Source organism: Diaphorina citri, unplaced genomic scaffold (genome assembly GCF_000475195.1).
Source record: "Diaphorina citri unplaced genomic scaffold, Diaci psyllid genome assembly version 1.1 scaffold1759, whole genome shotgun sequence".
Taxonomy (NCBI): Eukaryota; Metazoa; Arthropoda; class Insecta; order Hemiptera; family Psyllidae; genus Diaphorina; species Diaphorina citri.
Genome location: NW_007379185.1, coordinates 2,752 through 24,282, shown reverse-complemented (window position 1 = coordinate 24,282; position 21,531 = coordinate 2,752). Strand labels below are relative to the sequence as shown.

The following is a 21,531-nucleotide window of genomic DNA, read 5'->3' as shown; positions in this document are numbered from 1 at the left end:
TGAGTAATAACAGGCCAGTGCTCCCAAACATTCGATTGCATGTATTTAAGATCGTATCAACTCTAAACCCATTATTTTTTCATATACCTACGGAGCTGAGTAGCTGAGAGAAACCGCTCGTCAAATGGCTGAAGGACGGTCGAGAAATATCGTCCAAGTTGTTCGAAATCTCAACAGAAGAATCCGAAGGTATGTTTTCCAGCTGTTATAAACTTTTCTTGAATTTCGAAGGAAAAAACAAGAAATGAAATTTATGATTTCAATTGAAATGTTTTTTCTTCGCCATTGTGGAAAATAAATGTCCCGAGTTTTCTCCTCTGATGGTCGGAGAAAAGCTATGTCGATTTCGTGAAGAGAAAGTTGAAAGATTTATGGAGAAGTTCGCTTTTCAGGTTGATTTCTGCGTATTATTGGCATTGTATCTAGGGCACAAAAGTTTATTTCCCTCATAAAATATCAGAACGAGGAAAGGGAGAGTACTCTGCTCGTAATCAAAATGTCCACAACTTAAACTTTCTCAAGAAGTTGGGACCGTTTTCTTGAAAATTCCGAGCCTTTTTCGTGGCCTTGGACAACACTTTGCGGCGTACCTACTTCCATGTCTATCTAAAAACTCATCGATTTCGTGAAGAGAAAGTTGAAAGATTTATGGAGAAGTTCGCTTTTCAGGTTGATTTCTGCGTATTATTGGCATTGTATCTAGGGTACAAAAGTTTATTTCCCTCATAAAATATCAGAACGAGGAAAGGGAGAGTACTCTGCTCGTAATCAAAATGTCCGCAACTTAAACTTTCTCAAGAAGTTGGGACCGTTTTATTGAAAATTCCGAGTCTTTTTCGTGGCCTTGGACAACATTTTGCGGCGTACCTCCTTCCATGTCTACCCAAAAACTCTAATCAAAATGTCCACAACTTAAACTTTCTCAAGAAGTTGGGACCGTTTTCTTGAAAATTCCGAGCCTTTTTCGTGGCCTTGGACAACATTTTGCGGCGTACCTACTTCCATGTCTATCCAAAAACTCAAAACGACACTAAAGGTAATTCTGTATCTGTACTATCTGTAGAGTATTCTTTCATTCGAAATGTTCTCATTCCTCTTTTCAGACATCATCCCCGGCCGCAACACTTACATCGTCAAGAGTGTCCTGAGGTTTAGTGGCAGAGACAGACCCGGTGGTAATCAGCTGATCCCCGCAGATCGTGGTGACTATTCTTGCTCATTTGAAAACGAAGTGCACCGCACGGAGAGTATCATGCACCTGAGAATTGAACGTAAGTATTGGTTAGATTTATAGGCTGATTTTTGAATGTCCTTATCCTTAAAGTCGTGACTTATTTATTGTTTCATTACAAATTATCAATGATTTCTTCAAATCAAACTGATATCAAGGGCAAAGTAAATATTTTACCCTTAACAAATGGAGTGTGCCTGAGAGGCATGTGGTGTGTTCCAGTCCACTCGATCCCTAGATTTTCGAACTTGAAGTAAATATTTTACCCTTAACAAATGGAGTGTGCCTGAGAGGCATGTGGTGTGTTCCAGTCCACTCGATCCCTAGATTTTCGAACTTCGTAAGTATTGGTTAGATTTATAGGCTGATTTTTGAATGTCCTTATCCTTAAAGTCGTGACTTATTTATTGTTTCATTACAAATTATCACTGATTTCTTCAAATCAAACTGATATCAAGGGCAGAGTAAATATTTTACCCTTAACAAACGGAGTGTGCCTGAGAGGCATGTGATGTGTTCCAGTCCACTCGACCCCTAGGTTTTCGAACTTGTAAAGACGAGGAATCCGATATTTTTCGCTCTCTAGACAGCTGTAAATCTTGCATTTAGCTTGCAGGCGGTGCTTTTAATGTCTACTAAATCATATTTATCTACTTTGGTACAGGTGTCTACAGCTTCGGTACTAGTTTGATTAATGGTAGAGATGCAAATCAATCATTGCAGTTTGATAATTTGATTCTTTTTAACAATTTCCGTCCTATCATCTTCCATTTCAGACGAGCCCATTGTTCTGCAGAAGTATAACAAGGTTGCCTACGAGATGAATGAGAACGCTGTCATCCTGTGCGAAGTCCAAGCGTATCCCCGTCCTGAATTCCACTGGAGTTTGAACAACAATCCATCACCTCTCACCTCCTCTGGTAGCAAGGGACATTATGAGATCAATACGTCTGTCAGTGAACGCGAAGGTACTGGTGATGTCTACATTAGCAACCTCACTATCTCCAACATCAAGGATTACGATTATGGCGATTACAACTGCAGGTGAGTTCCTTCACCCCCATTAGGTATAGCTAGTTTGTACCCCTCCAACATCTCTCCCTGCATTTGTTCTCAATTTCCCAGTATTTCCAGCCTTCGGCGAAAATAACGGCTGAGTACGAGTTGGTTCCCAACTGGGAAAAAACGCATTAGTTGGTTCCGGTTGGAAAAAGGTTTGTATGAATTGGTTCCCTGATACCTGCCCTGATCAGGAAGTTATAATAATTATATTAAATGATTTTTAATTAATTTTAAGAAGTTATAGAATTTCAATGTGAGACCTATGTTCAGGTCATGCTTATGGTGATCAAAGAGTGTATCAAAATGGAGAAGATTATGGTATTATGAGGAATGTGTGCTTATTATAAGCATCATCAATTTTGGTTTTGGACATAATATATAGTTATACCTACTGAAATTTGGGAATCTTGAAATATTTGAGATTCTTTCTAAAATACGTTTTCTTACTTTACCAGTTTCGCGTGAATACCATCCAAAATCTTGACGGCTCAAACATTACACATTCCATTCAATAAACGCTTTTCATAGAATTTTTAGGCAAATCAAACTAATAATTGTTATTTACTTGATCATTAAATTCTGATCGTTCCTCTTGTTTCCAAGAACCGAATTTATGAGGGTTTGATGGAACAAAATGGGTACTAAATGATGGGCTTTGGTACAAATTCGCAGCAAAAGTTGTGGTGCTAACTTCACGCACCTAGTTAATTGGGGTGTAAAATACACAACAAATTGTGTAGCTCGACAAACTTACGAAGGTAACAGTTGGCATCGTCCGCTCTATTGGCTAGGAAAGTATGAACTTTGTAAACACCAGGTAGGCACTGAGCATAAATATCTTATTTTCAGATATCCCGAACGTGCGGCTCTTGTGAAGGTCGGCAGTTTTTGCGAAAAATCTCGGCAACTTTTTTTTCGGCTATTCATTTAGTTTTTGACCTCACAACCAGGTTCTTTCGTCTTTGTTATAGCTGATGTGGTTTCTAACCCTTCCTATTTATTTATTTCTTAATAAAATTGATGGAACTACTTATATGTTTGATTTTTCTTGTTGTTTCAACTTAATTTTTCGAAAATTTTGTTTCGTTCTACTTCTTTCACCTTAGTGCTTAGTCCATCGTAATTTAGGACTTCTTTTTCAGCTTTCCTGACATTTCTTTCTCCATACTGTCATATTTCCTCTTCATTTCTCGCCGTTCTTCTTACTTTCGGTAAGTTTGACCTGTCTTCATTTACACCTCCAACATCAACACCCAACTCAGCCCTTTCCTGTCAGTATTCTTTTTCCTATCGTGAAAGAAAATGTGCCCCAAAATCGAAGCCGCCCTCAACATTCGACTGAATATAAATGTGTTTGCCTTCGGGGCTACAGAACTTTTTATTTAGAAAAAAAGTTTATAGAAAAAACCAGTTTTTTATGTACCTAGGTATTGAAAAATAAACTACTACTAATAATAATATAATAAACTCGAATACCCTACCTTATTTCAACTTTCTGAGAAGTGGTTTTTTATGACCAATGGCCGGGGACAGTTGGGATTTGGAGAAAAAAATGTCAACGACGTCAACGTAGCTCTACGTTGGGTCCATTAGGTTTTTTTTTCTCTCTTCAATTTGCAGTTTGACAAAAAATTCGTGTGTGTATTTTTTTTTTTTTTTAAGTTTCTTCACTTTTCACAACAATTATCTCTATTTCTATTTCTGCTTACATTTCTGTAAAAAGTAATGACTCATTTTTTAGCAAAATTTATTTCTTAATACTAATAGCATTGATCAGGTCATCTCCGAATACACTTTTCTTCTTCGATCCAATCATTAGATTTTGGCTGAACTCTTAATTATGTTGTTAACTTATTATTATCCTTGATGACACTTTGGTCCTCAATATGCCTAACGGATCCCTAATTTGACGCATCCATTTGTGAAACCTAAAGTTAGTCCTTGTAATTATTTCATTGACTCTTTTGTCAACTTCTATTTCATTTTCTTCGGTTGTCCTCAATTCCTCAATCTCCTGGCATCGAAAATCTTCTTCACATTTCATGTCATTCTTCACAGCCTACTCTCGACAGACTCTCGCTGTTTTTACCCGGTGTGTCACTGTACGAGACGATAAATATCTCAGAACTGCTTGTCCAAAACGACATGTTTGCTTAAACTTTGAAGAATGTTGGGTGCCATGTCGCTTGTCCTAAGCTTCAGTGACTAGATTTCTCTGTTGTTTCCTTGAGAATTTATTCTCCAACGTTTGAGATAAGATCAACTTTAATGCGTTGTAAAACGTTGACAATTTTTAGACTTATGTCATCCTAGTGGCAAACTATCCTAAGTAGGTAGGACGTGTATCTATTGATTGTGCGTAATGTTTTGATTTCTAAGCTTATGGTGATAAAAGAGTGTACTCTCTCTCTCTCTCTCTCTCTCTCTCTCTCTCTCTCTCTCTCTCTCTCTCTCTCTCTCTCTCTCTCTCTCTCATCACGATACGTACCTACCTACCTTTTTTTTAGTTTGATTGCACTTGTATTTGATGCATTAAAAAATGGAAAAAAAAAATCTACAACAAAAAGTACCTACCCGTAGGTACCTATCAATTCAGCACTATAGAATAATGAATGGTATGTACCTACTATTAGGAATTAGGTATTACCTACATACCCATGTATGTTTTTTCTCCCATGGATAGATTAAATAGGATTGAACTACCTACATTTTTTATGGGTATTCACTAGAAATCGTAGGGTACCCGGATACGTAGGTACGTAGCTATCAACAATAAGTTTTCTAGTAGCGCGGTCAAACTTTTTTGACTTGGCAGGGCGGAGCGCTACCGCGCTCCTTAACTTTATGACCTTATGACATAGTGGATGTAGCAATATTTTGGAAAGAACGAGGCGTGTTATTTCCCAAGTATTGCCCGATTGGTCCATGTCCATGTGACGTCTGTTTCATCCTTTAAATTTCGAGTTAAAAAAGTCATAATGATGAGCTAACTTAAAAGAAGTGGCCTCTGTTTTGGTCACTTGAAAATTCCGAGTACCTCCTCTCAACTGATCTGTAAACCCATCAATGAATGCAAAGCCTGCTAAAACAGGCCGTCGGTAGCCTGAAAGTACCTCTCCTATGTGCATGCCCAAGTATAGTCTACAAGCTCATGTACATAGCTTTCTTTTTAATGAAGTCTGGAATGACAATACTATTAAGAGGAATAGATTTTGTCCTATCCTGACCAAGTGTCTACTTTAAGTTGCTTCAAACTCTTGACGTTCGCACTCCTCCCGGCACGCTTGATTCTTAGATATTTTTCTATATATATAGTTATACCTACTGAAATTTGGGAATCTTGAAATATTTGAGATTCTTTCTAAAATGCGTTTTCTTACTTTACCAGTTTCGCGTAAATACCATCCAAAATCTTGACGGCTCAAACATTACACATTCACATTCCATTCAATAAACGCTTTTCATAGAATTTTTAGGCAGATCAAACTAATATATGGTGATAAAAGAGTGTATCAAAATGGAGAAGATTATGGTATTATGAGGAATGTGTGCTTATTATAAGCATCATCAATTTTGGACATCATATATAGTTATACCTACTGAAATTTGGGAATCTTGAAATATTTGAGATTCTTTCTAAAATGCGTTTTCTTACTTTACCAGTTTCGCGTGAATCCAAAATCTTGACGGCTCAAACATTACACATTCCATTTAATAAACGCTTTTCATAGAATTTTTAGGCAAATCAAACCAATAATATTGTTATTTACTTGATCATTAAATTTTGATCGTTCCTCTTGTTTCCAAGAACCGAATTTATGAAATCGTCTTTACCAACAATACAAGCTTGGGTATAAATCTAAACAGCAGACCTTATACGTAATAATTATGATCTTGCCATCAAATATCTTAGGGCTACGAAAGTTCCAAGTTTGAATCATGTAGGAACGGAACTCTCAATTTCCTATTCTTGGAAATATGAATTATGAATTTGATATTATCAACTTTAGCTTTAGGAGGAGTATTGACTTCTACTCAAAACACGCGGGAAAACCAACATTTTAGCAACGGTCGAAAATCAAGAATGCTTATTTTTGAAGGAATAAATTTTTTTATCTTATTTCTGAGTAGTTATAGGTGTTTGCATATTGAGAACTGCTGAATTTAGTAGCTCGCTCGGTATTCAATTTTTCTAAAGCTTACACTCATTTTGGTCTGTCGGAACCAATTAATACCTTTTTCCAAGGGGAACCAATTCGTACATGAAATTTTTGAAGGGGAACCAATTCATACGTGACAAAAATTGACCTTTTTTTTGGGAACCAACTCACCTTTTCCCAAAATAACTTCTGTGATTTTATTGAAGCATTAATAAAAACTTTTTTGTTATTGAGTTTTTCAGTTGGAGAATTGAAAATATCAGATTTTGGTACTTCAAAAATTGGATTCCCACTATAAGCTCACTGACTGGGTCCCAGCACAACACCTTTAATTGCAAATTATAGTAAATATCAGATGTTTAAAATTAATGTCTGACGAGAATAAAAAATGTCGCCAAAAGCTCTGCCACATAATTTGTGTTTATTCTCTCCAAATGGGCCATTCTGGAAACAATAAAAATTCTCAGAAAGGCAAATCTGCGTGAAAGCAAAAAACAAAACAAATTTCGAGACGAAAATTAATTAAGTTCTGTTGGGCATAAAAAATAATGCCCAAAGTTTCTACAATAAAATAGAGCGAGGGGGCTCGGAATGAAATTGGGGCATATAAAGAGCTCAAGTTTGAAATTAGCTTCTGAGGTTTTTCTTCGCAACATTTGTGGGGATGGCGGGTGGATATTTTTTGATTCAACTTGAGAGAGTATAATCGTATAGGCTTATGAAATGCAATATTTGTTAGGTACTCGCCAGGGAGTTTGGTAAAAACGGCCTATGTTTTGTTAAATATTAACGCGCGAAACCCACTGATAGGTGTTCTACTTGGGATTAGAAAGATAACTTTATCAACAGCTCTGTACCAATGTAAACTTCAACAATAAAGGCAATCATGATTCCTCACCATGTCACAATAAAATATAGCGAGGGGGCTCGGAATGAAATTGGGGCATATAAAGAGCTCAAGTTTGAAATTAGCTTCTGAGGTTTTTCTTCACAACATTTGTGGGATGGCGGGTGGATATTTTTTGATTCAACTTGAGAGAGTATAATCGTATAGGCTTATGAAATGCAATATTTGTTAGGTACTCGCCAGGGAGTTTGGTAAAAACGGCCTATGTTTTGTTAAATATTAACGCGCGAAACCCACTGATGAGTGTTCTACTTGGGATTAGAAAGATACCTTTATCAACAACACTGTACTGAAACTTCAGCAATAAAGGCAATCATGTTTCCTCACCATAAGGGAGTTTGGTAAAAACGGCCTATGTTTTGTTAAATATTAACGCGCGAAACCCACTGATGAGTGTTCTACTTGGGATTAGAAAGATATCTTTATCAACAGCTCTGTACTGAAACTTCAGCAATAAAGGCAATCATGTTTCCTCACCATGCATCCGTTTCACAAGATCTAATCCTCGTTCCGTTCAATTTCCAGAGTAATCAACACCCTAGGCAGTGTCCGTGTCAGTATCAAGCTGCAAACCAAAGGACCACCTGAGAAACCCGAAGCCCTACATGCTACAGATGTCGGACCTCGTCACGTGGTGCTGGAATGGATGCCTGGTTTCGACGGCTGCAAACCAAAGGACCACCTGAGAAACCCGAAGCCCTACATGCTACAGATGTCGGACCTCGTCACGTGGTGCTGGAATGGATGCCTGGCTTCGACGGTGGACTGAAGAACACCAAATACTTCGTATCGTACAAGAAAGTGCTGAGAACGAACGATAACGAAATCGATAACGATTGTTACGCGAGCAAACGACAGAGTAGTGTGAGCGAATCCTGGCAGGAGTTTGATTGTCAAGTGAACAACCCGTGTAATGTGACGTCACTGGAACAGCACCAGAGCTATGTGTTCAAGGTAAGAGTTTGAATCACTTGTTTGACTTATTCCTTATGTCTGGTATTCCTTCAGGCACATATTTTACATGTATGTTCGAGAGTACGAATGAAGTAAAATCGATAAAGACTTACTCCTGGCAGGAGTTTGATTGTCAAGTGAACAACCCGTGTAATGTGACGTCACTGGAACAGCACCAGAGCTATGTGTTCAAGGTAAGAGTTTGGATCACTTGTTTGACTTATTCCTTATGTCTGGTATTCCCTCAGGCACATATTTTACATGTATGTTCGAGAGTACGAATGAAGTAAAATCGATAAAGACTTACCTACCTACTCCCGACAGTCATCATACGAGTATAAGTACTAAGCACAACATAAAACCCGGCTTAGGTAAACAACTGCTCATTCCAACACTTGGTTTAGAGACGCTCCATCTTCCCCCTGTCCCGTCCGTATACCGTACGATTATTTAATCATTTCAATCGTAAACATTTTTCCACGGGGAAAATTTCCCTCCTCCTTATCCTTCTCCCAGGCACCACGCAGATTTCTTATTATTAAAGAAATACGAGTAGGGTGTCCACGATTACAACAGGTGTCGGCGATTGGGGGTTTTACCCTACCTCTCATCAGTATCCCTACCTAAGTTCTTGACCATCACCCGACTTGGTACATCATGTACCCTCCCAGGCAGAACTGATAAATGAATGATGTGATATTTTATTTTATGGTCACTGCTCTCAGCAGCGTGGCGTCACAAGATATGAAGCCACTCCCAGGCAGAACTGATAAATGAATGATATGATATTTTATTTTATGGTCACTGCTCTCAGCAGCGTGGCGTCACAAGATATGAAGCCTGCGATACTAGTCCCAATGATAATGCCAATATAGGAAGATATGAAAACCTCGCAGTAATAACAACATAGAGGGAAAAATATCAGAGTGATGGATAGGTATGGGACGTGATGCTATAGGAGCGAGAGATTTTCCAAACCCATGACGAGCTCAATTTAACATTTCCCTCCTTCTCTCCATTTCTCATCCCTGCCCTTTCCGCTTTCACCCTTATGTGAAAATTATATTTTTTTAACCTTTCACACTAGAGAAAGCACTTTACCTTTCTACATGATTTCCACCACCTAGGGAGAGAAAATAGGAAGGAAAGAAAGAGGGAGTAATGAATGGAGGAGAGGACGTGAGGGGAAGAGAAAAAGTGACACCCGGTGCGGGAGAAAAAATCTGAAGGGAATTTTTTTCTCTCTCCTATTGAATATCACTGTAATTATTCTAATCAAAGTGATTTAGATGCCCGAATAACCGGTTCCGTTGCGATCAAAATGAATTTCTGATCAATCTGAACTTTAATAATTTTACAAAATGGACTTTTCTCTCTTTCTCTCTCTGCCTTGCTACCCTACCTCTTTTTTGATTAATGTTTTCTGAAATTATGTTTTTTATGAGGCTTCGGTTTTTTTTATATTCATTTTATAAATAAATACTTAGGTACATACATAGTTATATCTGTACCTACCTATAGCCTATGGCTAAATGCATAGGTATGTTTTGATGACTTGAGCATTTTTTTTTTCGTTCCATTTGCTTTAGATAAAATATCAACCTGCTTGTAAGAAAGTAGTAGCTACTTTATACTTAAAATAAATAAAAAAAATCCATCAGCTCTCGAGAAGTGCTTGTTAAAATCACGTTAGCTATCAGACTCAAAATTAATTTACGCGCAGGTATTTTTCTTGCTTCATGTGTTGAACTTTAATTAATTCCAGTCTGATGTACTTAACATGTTTTGTCGTTGACTATTTCCAAATCCAGTTTTACTAGTGTTTTATGCTTTGTTTCGTCTCGATATTTTCTTAACAAGCATCACCTTTGTCATGGAATACCAGCATTCAATTAACTAACGTAACAGATCACTGTAGCAACTTACCAATTGGTTCAAACTTTCAAAGTTGACTTACCTTTCTGTTGTCTATTAACGCACTCTTTTCCACAACCTCTATTAACACACTCACTTCCACAGCCTCGTTAACACACCGAATTCCTTCTTGTTCACAGGTGGAGAGATAATGACGACTCCCAATCCGGAAGCCCTACCGTTCTCGCCACGGGACCCAAACTGCAAATCCCGAGCGCTCATCTGGGTAGTGAGGGCAAATACCATTGTCAGGCCACCAATGAAATGGGCCATGGCGGCATTGGTACAGTTCATCTGACGGTGCATCAGGCTCCCACCTTCACGCTAAAACTCCAGCCACATATCACCAAGAGGTAAGTTGACGTCGCTCGTATTATGGTGTCTTCTATCCTACTATGGTTTCCAGTTTCCTCCAGGAAGCAAAACTTAAGGTCAGTTGAAAGGTGGCGTGGCCTATAACACACAAATAATTCAGTTCATCTGACGGTGCATCAGGCTCCCACCTTCACGCTAAAACTCCAGCCACATATCACCAAGAGGTAAGTTGACGTCGCTCGTATTCTGGTGTCTTCTACTATGGTTTCCAGTTTCCTCCAGGAAGCAAAACTTAAGGTCAGTTGAAAGGTGGCGTGGTCTATAACACACAAATAATTTATTTTATGACTTGTTTGATTTTCAGAGCTTCTGACACCGATTTCTCCGTATCCTGTGCCGCCCAAGGAAAACCCAAACCGCTCGTCAAATGGCTGAAGGACGGTCGAGAAATATCGTCCAAGTTGTTCGAAATCTCAACAGAAGAATCCGAAGGTATGTTTTCTAGCTGTTATAAACTTTTCTTGAATTTCGAAGGAAAAAACGAGAAATTTATGATTTCAATTGAAATGTTTTTTCTTCGCCATTGTGGAAAATAAATGTCCCGAGTTTTCTCCTCTGATGGTCGGAGAAAAGCTATGTCGATTTCGTATCATTTGCATGATACAAATTTCTTGATTCCGCCGGGAATCGAACCCGGGTCTCCCGCGTGCAAGGCGAGCGCAGTGACCACTACGCCTTGGGAGCTGACTCTATACACTATACCTACTTACATACCTACCTACTCGTATGTTCCATATTTGTATTGCCCTTACGTAGGTACCTACTAGTTTTTCAAAGTATGTAGGTATGAACCAGGTACCACGGACCTACCTCACTACTTTCTTTTACCAACCTATCGTCCCTACGCTACGGAGGTAGGTACAACATTTTACCAAGTGATACCAACATATAAACCTTCATCAAGTTAGTAGGTACCTACCCTGATATATTGGTAGCACCCGTTTGAGCTTTGAAGTTTATTTTTTATTACTATTATTTTCCATGTATGTTTTTTCTCCCATGGATAGATTAAATAGGATTGAACTACCTACATTTTTTATGGGTATTCACTAGAAATCGTAGGGTATCCAGATACGTACGTTGCTATCAACAATAAGTATACCTAAGTCCAAGTATGTATCTTTGTATTTACACGTACCTACATATGTCTAGATAAGTACAGGTACCTACATTTTCTGTCCATTGCTCTTTTGCTAAATTGTGAGCCAGGGCGAAGAAAAGGAACGTACCTACACAAAAACTTTAGTACCTACACATTTAGACAAAAAAAGACAGAGGCAACAAAGCGTAAAATTGTGTTCTCATGACGTCATGAATGTGTTTTTTTTTACTGTTTCATCCAGGGTTGCCTTTTCATCTGGGGGTCCCAAGTGGAATTTATATTAGATAAGTTCCCTTTTTTATAACTATGTACCTACCTACCACTTTAATTTAGGTTTCTAATTCCGATTTTATAAGAAAAGAGCCATCGGAATTGTGCTAAAACCTCGATTTTTCAAGTCCCATGCTTTTCACTTTCTTTCTTAACACGGCCTCCCTTACCTTTTAAAATAACCTTTTTTCTCCCACCCTTCTTCTTCTTCTTCTACCTGAAAACTTTAGCCCCCCCAATAAATAAGGGGAGCCAGATCCCGAGGGATTTAAAGGCCGGGGTGCATTATCATAATGCAAGCACAGATATAAATTAAATTTAATATACCTACTTTTTCTTCGTTCTTTGTGCAATTTAATGTGCTAGCATTCAAAAATAAAAGGGAACACTCAGTGTCGAATGGGAAAAAATCCGAGGAAAACTTCGTTTTAGAGTCGAAAGTCGTTTTTCTTTTTCTCTGCGAGTTACGAGTACACAGTGCATTTGAGTTCACAAAATTCGGGAAATTTTACATTCCCATAACTTTATTTTAGACATTTATTCCATTCTATTCTGTGAGGAAAAGACAGGATAAGAGAAACCCAGTTTCTAAAATGTTCCAAAGGCAATATTTTGTCCTTTTTTTTGCGCTCGTGTTTCACAAGCGCAAAACAAGGCTCTATGATTGCGCCACTGGTCTCCAATTCGCGCTAACCCCGTCGCGACTAGGAAAGTCTTGCGGTGCAAAAACTATCCTTTCATTTTGTTTTAGCAAGGTTTTTTTTCCCCGAGCAACTTTTGGCTTTATTCCAAAACAATATTCATAAAAAAGGGAAGAAGTTTTTTCGAATGAAACTCGGTTTACACAAAAAACCATTGTTTACATTACTTCGTTAAGTAGGTGGAAGTTCAGTCACACCTTGCGTTTTTACTTGCAACATAAATATTAGCCTAGGATTCTAGGAGCTAATAATTATGAATATAAAATCTGTAGGTGGGTACTTGGTTAGTCGAAAAAAAAGTAATTTGATATAAACAATGAATATTAGCTTGCAAGGGATTTTCCCATTTCCACCAAAAGCGTCTCTTTTATTTTAATCTAAAGCTGCTCAAATAACAAACTGATATCGTTCAAGATTACCTCGATTCGTATTTGGCTCTCCTCTTTTTCATTTCCAATAGCGTACAAAAAATATAGAGCAAACGTCATATCGTAAAAAATAAATAACCGTCCCACTGCACGTCTCAAATTGCAAGCCTCAGCCCCCCTTTGCATACGAAGAGAAAACAAATTCATAAAAATGCATATTATAAAAGACTAGACAGGAGATGGAGAAGAAGGAGGAGGAGATGGAAGAGAAGGAGGAAGAGGTCACACGAAACGAAGGCAGGTTTTTATTTGAAAAGGAGTGCAAGGAAACAGAGAAGAAATGCACAAGACAATATAAGGATGATAAAAAGCAGACGAGAAGAGAAAATAAAAATGCAAGGAAAAAAGAAAAGGCTGCATAAAAATAAAGGAAATGTAGGAAAAGATAGAAGAGGAAGGAAAGAGAAGAAGAAAAGCATGTAGGTAAAAGTAAAACATACCTACTGATATTGGGTGAAAGTAGGGGAGTAGGTAAAATAAATTGTACAAAGAAGTTCACGTAAAGTAGGTGAAAGGTAGAAGGTAAAGTTAAACATTAGAACTTATGTTGTGGCATAGAGAGAACATGCAAAAAAAATCCTCCCATTTTACATTTACCTACCTCCACCTATACGTTGTGAAAAGTTTTCTTATTGTTCTACCGACCTAATAAAAACGGTTTTTAACGTTGACACTACTGTGCTTTGTTGAAAACTTTTCTGCTTTTTTTGTAGGACAGAAAAAAAATCTTGTTCTGAAAAATATCAGGCTATAGGGTGTCCAACAATACGTTGTGAAAAGTTTTCTTATTGTTCTACCGACCTAATAAAAACGGTTTTTAACGTTGACACTACTGTGCTTTGTTGAAAACTTTTTTCTACTTTTTTTGTAGGACAGAAAAAAAATCTTGTTCTGAAAAAATATCAGGGTACAGGGTGTCCAACACAAATTCAACTCCATCTGTGTTTGTTGACATACATAGAACTGTGCAGAAAAAAATTAATCCTGACGGAGACACCCTATTGGAAGTGGGGGAAAAAGGGAAAAACTTTCTCAGTGCGTAGGTAGGTAGACTGACTACAGAGGTATACATAGAACGTCTATTACAATAGGGTCTCTTATTGTACATTTGCTCATCACGAATTCAACTCCATCTGTGTTTGTTGACATACATAGAACTGTGCAGAAAAAAATTAATCCTGACGGAGACACCCTATTGGAAGTGGGGGGAAAAAGGGAAAAACTTTCTCAGTGCGTAGAAGAACTGTGCAGAAAAAAATTAATCCTGACGGAGACACCCTATTGGAAGTGGGGGAAAAAGGGAAAAACTTTCTCAGTGCGTAGGTAGACTGACTACAGAGGTATACATAGAACGTCTATTACAATAGGGTCTCTTATTGTACATTTGCTCATCACAAGAGAATTGTGAGGTTGCATTGTTATCAAAACTTGATCGTCAAAAGTTTTGTCTGACGGTCAAATTTTCTCTCTTTACCCTGAGTTATCTCCCCCTCGCCTCGTCAAATTTTCCCCTTACTCCTGAGTTCTTTCCCTCTCTCACCTCAATCTTGTGTCATTTTCCATAGACCATCGATCGTTATGAATCCACCATCGATCGACTTTAAGTGGACACACCTTGAGCGCTTTTTCTCTTACCCAACTTTTACTCCAACCCCAACCGAATATGTGTATCTAACCTTAGCCCTTGTCTCTACTACTCCCAAGTCCTACCCCAACCGAATACTTTTCTGGGTAACTTTTCATGCTGCTTTCTCACTGTAGAGAAAATGGGAAGGATTGCATGACGAACATAATGGACGAAACAGAGTAAGTGTAGAAGACAAAGTAAAAATATGTACAGGAAGACTTAAGAGTAGACTTAACGAAACATAAGAAACATTAGTCCCCCATGTAGTGCAGGAAGTATTTATACTAGATCCCTACCTATGTTCAGGTCATCGCGTATTCGCATCAACGTTAAAGAAACTTTTGTACGAAAGGAAATGGTAAAATTAGAGACCAAAAAAAATTCCATATTTGAGTTCGTTAAAAATGTTTCCCACAAATTTCTGCCAAAGCCTTTATAGGTAATTAATTATAATTAATTGTCAATTGTTTGTTTTTTTTTAATGTTTTATCTTTTTGAATTTGTAAATAAATAGATTAAATAAACAATTTGTTTTAACTGATTTAGATGCCCCACCGTCCCGCCAAGACTTTGGCCCGCCCGACAAAAGACTGCGACAACTCTACCAAGGTAAGTTCAATCAAGGTCTTGCGACTATCTTAGGTCAGGGATCATCTGTATCAAAAAGGGAGAGAACGGGAAGTGGATAGAGAGTTAATCATCGGGTGTACAAGGTTTTTTGACCACCTTAGGTCAGGGATCATCATTATCAAAAAGGGAGGCAGAAGAATGTGCTTGAAGTATTGCGAAAGCGGTTCCAAGGTACAATCTCTTTAATAAATAAATAAATATATAGAAAGTGTATAGAGAGTTAGGGTAGCCAATCGTGAGATATATCTGTAACAATATCACTTCCCAATTCGGGGATCTTGAGACACCTTTGAAAGGTCCGATTTACAGCTAACACAGTTCGTACGAAGGTTATTAATTTTTATCGTTCCTGCATTGACTTTATCTCTCTCGAGTTGTTGCATTTTGAGGTCAACCATAAGTTGATGTCCCAAATCGAATTTAGTGGAAAGACAAACAAACTGCAAATCTATTTTTTTTCGTAACATGACAAAAAATTCATCGAAAAACAATGGGAGATAAACTATTTAGGTTATTACGTCAAATCTAATCTCGCCAAACAAAACAAGTGAGAAATATGAAACCAGGTGAAAAGGAAGTCGAGATATTACATCAGAGGAAGCGAGTAGAGTTCCTGGATTGAAATAATGACAAACGAACAGAAATAATAATTGAATTTTTCTCATTTCTCTCGCCAAACAAAACAAGTGAGAAATATGAAACCAGGTGAAAAGGAAGTCGAGATATTACATCAGAAGAAGCGAGTCGAGTTCCTGGATTAAAATAATGACAAACAAACAGAAATAATAATTGAATTTTTCTCATTTCTCTTTTCAGCTTCCTTTCCCTCTCCCCCCCATTGGTCACTTATCTTACAAAACGTCCACTCTCTTGTCCAAACCAAATGTTTTTCGTCAGCATTGTTTACCTCTGCCCACGTTTCCTCTCGGTTAGGACGTCAATAATATCTTCGGGCAAAACCACAGTATTATTTTTCTCGCAGCTTGATCTCCGATCGCACCTTTCTTGCATGAATTTCTCCTTTTTTCCCCATTTGACATTACGTAGAATTTCGGTCCTTTCACCAACCTTTCTCTCGGGTTTTTCATCCATTATTATTATTAATAATAATAATATCTACTATTTTTTTTTTCTCGGATAATATTTTCACGTTGTTCTTTCTATCAGTAGATAACATTATCGCCAGCATAATCATTATTATCGAGCATAGATACACTGCTAGGTGGTTTATAAGCTGCATTATAGCAGGGTAGGATAGCTGAGGAAGGTTTGTTTTTACACTAACGCGATCCCCAAGTCCCTGTAGGTACCGTGGTCCTAGGGACAGGATTAGTGCAGCCAAATGAAAAAGAACTCTAAAGTCTACAGTGAACTGTAGGGCTTGTAAAAACTTCATAGGTACGTAGGTATGTCTGGCAAAGTCGGGCTAGTAAATACAAAAGGGAGTCAGAAACCTCAACTTTTCAATAGAAGGTGTCCCAAAGGAATCTCCTGGTCTTCCCTTCCCAATAACCTACTTATTAGGTATTTTACTTCTCTTTAATCCTGTACGTAGGAATTTTAATATTTTCATCATGATTTCGGAAACAAATCTCATTTTGTATTTTCTTCAGAGTTTTTTTTCCTTGTAAAAATAAAGACATAGGAGAGGGAGTGGGGTGTTAGGAAGACATAGAGCAAGAATAATAAAAGAAAAGTCATTTATTTCGTCAGAGGTACAGCGCCAATATAGCTTAACCTGTGAACATAATATAGGAGAAAAAATGCTCGGAATAAAATACATAGTTCAAACTGTGTTTTTCTCTTTTCTCCTTCTACTTTCTTATTCCCATCTCCTTCCCTCTTTGTACACTATACCTAACAGTTTCTTTGTGTTACCTATTATGTCACAACTTTGGTGCTCACTGCAGCATTGTAGGATTTTCCCAATATCTCAATAATCCTAAAATCCAATGTTTACCTACCATGCTGGCACCGGTCGCTATGCGCATTTATATGCCATAGCTACTCATTTTCCTCACGAGGCTGAGTGGGCCCCGCAACAGCCAGTCACGGTATCAATCATTTGCATGATACAAATTTCTTGACCCAATACGATTTTGAAGCCGAATTTCCCACTCGTGAGAATTGATCATCATCCAACACCTTTTCTCCTTCACAGTGGGACCCGCGTACATCAAGGAAGCCACGGCATTCTCGACACCCACTCTGGTGGCACTTTGTGTGTCTCTGGTCATCTTCATTCTGTTTGTGGCCCTCATCTTTGTCTTCTGCAAGTGCAAGAAGAAGCAGACCAAGAAAAGTGGCAAGGACTATGACATGAACTCTACGACGTAAGTTGCCTTTCTCTTTTCTTGAAATAGGAAGTTGTAAGCTTTGCAGCTTTAGAAATTCCGACATTTGCAGCTTTTCACAGTGGGACCCGCGTACATCAAGGAAGCCACGGCATTCTCGACACCCACTCTGGTGGCACTTTGTGTGTCTCTGGTCATCTTCATTCTGTTTGTGGCCCTCATCTTTGTCTTCTGCAAGATCTTTTCATTTCGAGGATGAGCAGTTGATAATAGACCCAGGACTGTCCTTGCATATTGGGATGTGGTCATGGTCAGTAATCTCACATTGTTGAATCCAAGTGGAAGTTGAATCTTTCATTCAAGTGTCTATTTGACAATTGACACTTCAAGTTGAATACGATTTTGAAGCCGAATTTCCCACTCGTGAGAATTGATCATCATCCAACACCTTTTCTCCTTCACAGTGGGACCCGCGTACATCAAGGAAGCCACGGCATTCTCGACACCTACTCTGGTGGCACTTTGTGTGTCTCTGGTCATCTTCATCCTGTTTGTGGCCCTCATCTTTGTCTTCTGCAAATGCAAGAAGAAGCAGACTAAGAAAAGTGGCAAGGACTATGACATGAACTCTACGACGTAAGTTGCCTTTCTCTTTTCTTGAAATAGGAAGTTGTAAGCTTTGCAGCTTTAGAAATTCCGACATTTGCAGCTTTGCAACTCAGTAAGTTAGTCAGAAAACTTTCTAGAGTTTCAAGTTGCAACTACCCATGTCATAATATGTACCCATTCACGTTGAAAGTTCTACAGAACATGAACGAACATCTTATAGGTACAATAGCATTTCCTATGAGAACACATTCACATGGCTTGCAGCTTTGCAACTCAGTAAGTTAGTCAGAAAACTTTCTAGAGTTTCAAGTTGCAACTACCCATGTCATAATATGTACCCATTCACCGTTGAAAGTTCTACAGAACATGAACGAAGCATCTTATAGGTACATAGCATTCCCTATGAGAACACATTCACATGGCAATTCATCCTTTCATTTCGAGGATGAGAAGTTGATAATAGACCCAGGACTGTCCTTGCATATTGGGATGTGGTCATGGTCAGTAATCTCATATTGTTAAATCCAAGTGGAAGTTGAATCTTTCATTCAAGTGTCTATTTGACAATTGACACTTCAAGTCGAATACGATTTTGAAGCCGAATTTCCCACTCGTGAGAATTGATCCTCATCCAACATGTAACTGTGTGTTTGTGTAGTCATATCTTAGAATAATAAATTATAACTATATCGTAGTATTACAAGGAGCCTCTACCCTGGGGTTTCTCTTTTTATTATTATTTGCTTTTGCCTTGGATTCTTTGTCTATGACAAACCTTTGAAAATTTCTGCTCTTGAAAACTTTGAAAAATTTTCAAAGATTTTATATTTTTACTAGAGCTTTGGCGTTTTCTATTTTTCAATCCCTTGTTACTCACTCAATATTAAATTACTATCGATGTACATGTACGTAACTGTGTGTTTGTGTAGTCATATCTTAGAATAATAAATAATAACTATATCGTAGTATTACAAGGAGCCTCTACCCTGGGGTTTCTTTTTTTTATTATTTTATTATTATTTGCTTTTGCCTTGGATTCTTTGTCTGTGACAAACCTTTGAAAATTTCTGCTCTTGAAAACTTTGAAAATTTTTCAAGGATTTTATATTTTTACTAGAGCTTTGGCGTTTTCTATTTTTCAATCTCTTGTTACTCACTCAATATCAAATTACTATCGATGTACATGTATAATGTACATACATAGCTACGTAGGTAGTCAACCTAGCTCATTTCTTGAGTGAAATTTGTTATTCTATATCTATTTCATCTAACAATTCTTCACAAGCTCAATAAACCTAGAGCTGAATAACAGTTATGGTGTCTTCAGCGAATAGCTCTAATTTTCCGGACCTGTACATGTACAATGTACATACATAGCTACGTAGGTAGTCAACCTAGCTCATTTCTTGAGTGAAATTTGTTCTTCTATTTCATCTAACAATTCTTTCACAAGCTCAATAAACCTAGAGCTGAATAACAGTTATGGTGTCTTCAGCGAATAGCTCTAATTTTCCGGACTTTTTAATTAACCCTTTGCCGTCTCGCGTTCCTAAATTTAATTAACCCTTTGCCGCCTCGCGTTCCCTGATTGCAGCGTTCACCCCAGTATAGTGCAGCACGCGCCACCACCATACTATCCATCCGGGATGGAGAACAAGGCGCTCGAACATTCTATGGATCTTGCTTTGGACGAGCAGGGCAAGCCGATGAGTGTTGTGGGACCAACATATAACGGTTACCACACGCCCAACCAGAACCCTGGCGAATGTAAGTCAACATACATATTACACGTTATTTACATAACTCGAGAATTTACATAGGTAATATAACTTGTGAATTTACATGAGTTTCTATTAGGGTTGCATGGCCGAGTACACATACTCGGGGAACATTGGGGTTTATTTGGGGGATAGTTTATGAGAATTTTTTTCGTACTTACCGTGCGTACCATAAAAACTCATTTTAGTAGTCCGATATACATGCGACGCACCAATGAGAAGCCCAGAATTCTAATTCTCTGATTCTTTTTATAGTAAAAATTGATTTTTTAGCCCTACGTCACATCGCGTCGCGTCAATATTTCAAATCAAAATCGTATTATGTAACCTGAAAATGGCTACTTTCTCTGTGGCGTATAATATCTCTAGTAGAGCTGCCAAACCTTCTTGACATATTTGACTCGCACATTTCATGACATGACTTGGACTTGAACCACCAACCTCCAGATCCAAAGTCCAACGCGTTAACAACTGCACCACTGAGGTTGGTAGTAGTCCGATATACACGCGACACACCAATGAGAAGCCCAAAATTCCAATTCTCTGATTCTTTTTTACAGTAAAAATTGATTTTTTAGCCCTAGTCACATCGCGTCGCGTCAATACTTGAAATCAAAATCGTATTATGTTGTAACCTGAAAATGGCTACTTTCTCTGTGGCGTATAATATCTCTAGTAGAGCTGCCAAACCTTCTTGACTTATTTGACTCGCAACTCACAACCTAACCCCATACAATGCCTTCACAGGGATGACAATGGGATACATGGCGAACAGCTACTCCACGTCGAACAACGGGGGCTCTGTCAACTCCCAAGACTCGCTGTGGCAAATGAAGATGGCTTCGGCCCATCACAATCAGCAGGCCCCGCCCCAGGCGGACTCTCGGTCTCAATACGGGGCGTACGATCCCCTCACGCACGGGGGCTATGGGGTTCTGGACGACTATGCCCAATATCCACCCAGGATGGACAGCAGGGGGGGCGGCGGCACCCCGGACGCGTACAGCAATGCCCCACCGTCCCGCCAAGACTTTGGCCCGCCCGACAAAAGACTGCGACAACTCTACCAAGGTAAGTTCAATCAAGGTCTTGCGACCACCTTAGGTCAGGGATCATCTGTATCAAAAAGGGAGAAAACGGAAAGTGGATAGAGAGTTAATCATCGGGTGTACAAGGTTTTTTGACCACCTTAGGTCAGGGATCATCATTAGCAAATAGGGAGGCAAAAGAATCTGCCTTGAAGTAATGCGAAAGCGGTTCCAAGGTGCAATCTTTTTAATAAATAAATAAAAAGTGTATAGAGAGTTAGGGTAGCCAATCGTGAGATATATCTGTAACAATATCACTTCACAATTCGGGGATCTTGAGACACCTTTGAAAGGTCCGATTTACAGCTAACACAGTTCGTACGAAGGTTATTGCGTCAAATCTAATCTCGCCAAACAAAACAAGTGAGAAATATGAAACCAGGTGAAAAGGAAGTCGAGAT

At 38.5% G+C, this 21,531-nt stretch overlaps 1 protein-coding gene across 1 annotated transcript in view; it reads left to right on the top strand.

The window, feature by feature from the left end:
* The window catches only part of LOC103517128 (titin), a gene marked incomplete at its 3' end in the record, with an annotated part of 35,515 nt that extends 14,402 nt beyond the window's left edge, over positions 1-21,113 (top strand). Inside the window, 13 exon segments of the mRNA XM_026829341.1 lie at positions 111-189; positions 1,104-1,271; positions 2,008-2,275; positions 7,886-7,965; positions 8,064-8,320; positions 8,395-8,508; positions 8,563-8,600; positions 10,369-10,581; positions 10,908-11,035; positions 15,278-15,340; positions 17,523-17,694; positions 19,859-20,031; positions 20,790-21,113. Of these exon segments, the coding sequence (XP_026685142.1) occupies positions 111-189; positions 1,104-1,271; positions 2,008-2,275; positions 7,886-7,965; positions 8,064-8,320; positions 8,395-8,508; positions 8,563-8,600; positions 10,369-10,581; positions 10,908-11,035; positions 15,278-15,340; positions 17,523-17,694; positions 19,859-20,031; positions 20,790-21,113 (2,077 nt within the window).
* Between the last annotated feature and the right edge of the window lie 418 nt (positions 21,114-21,531).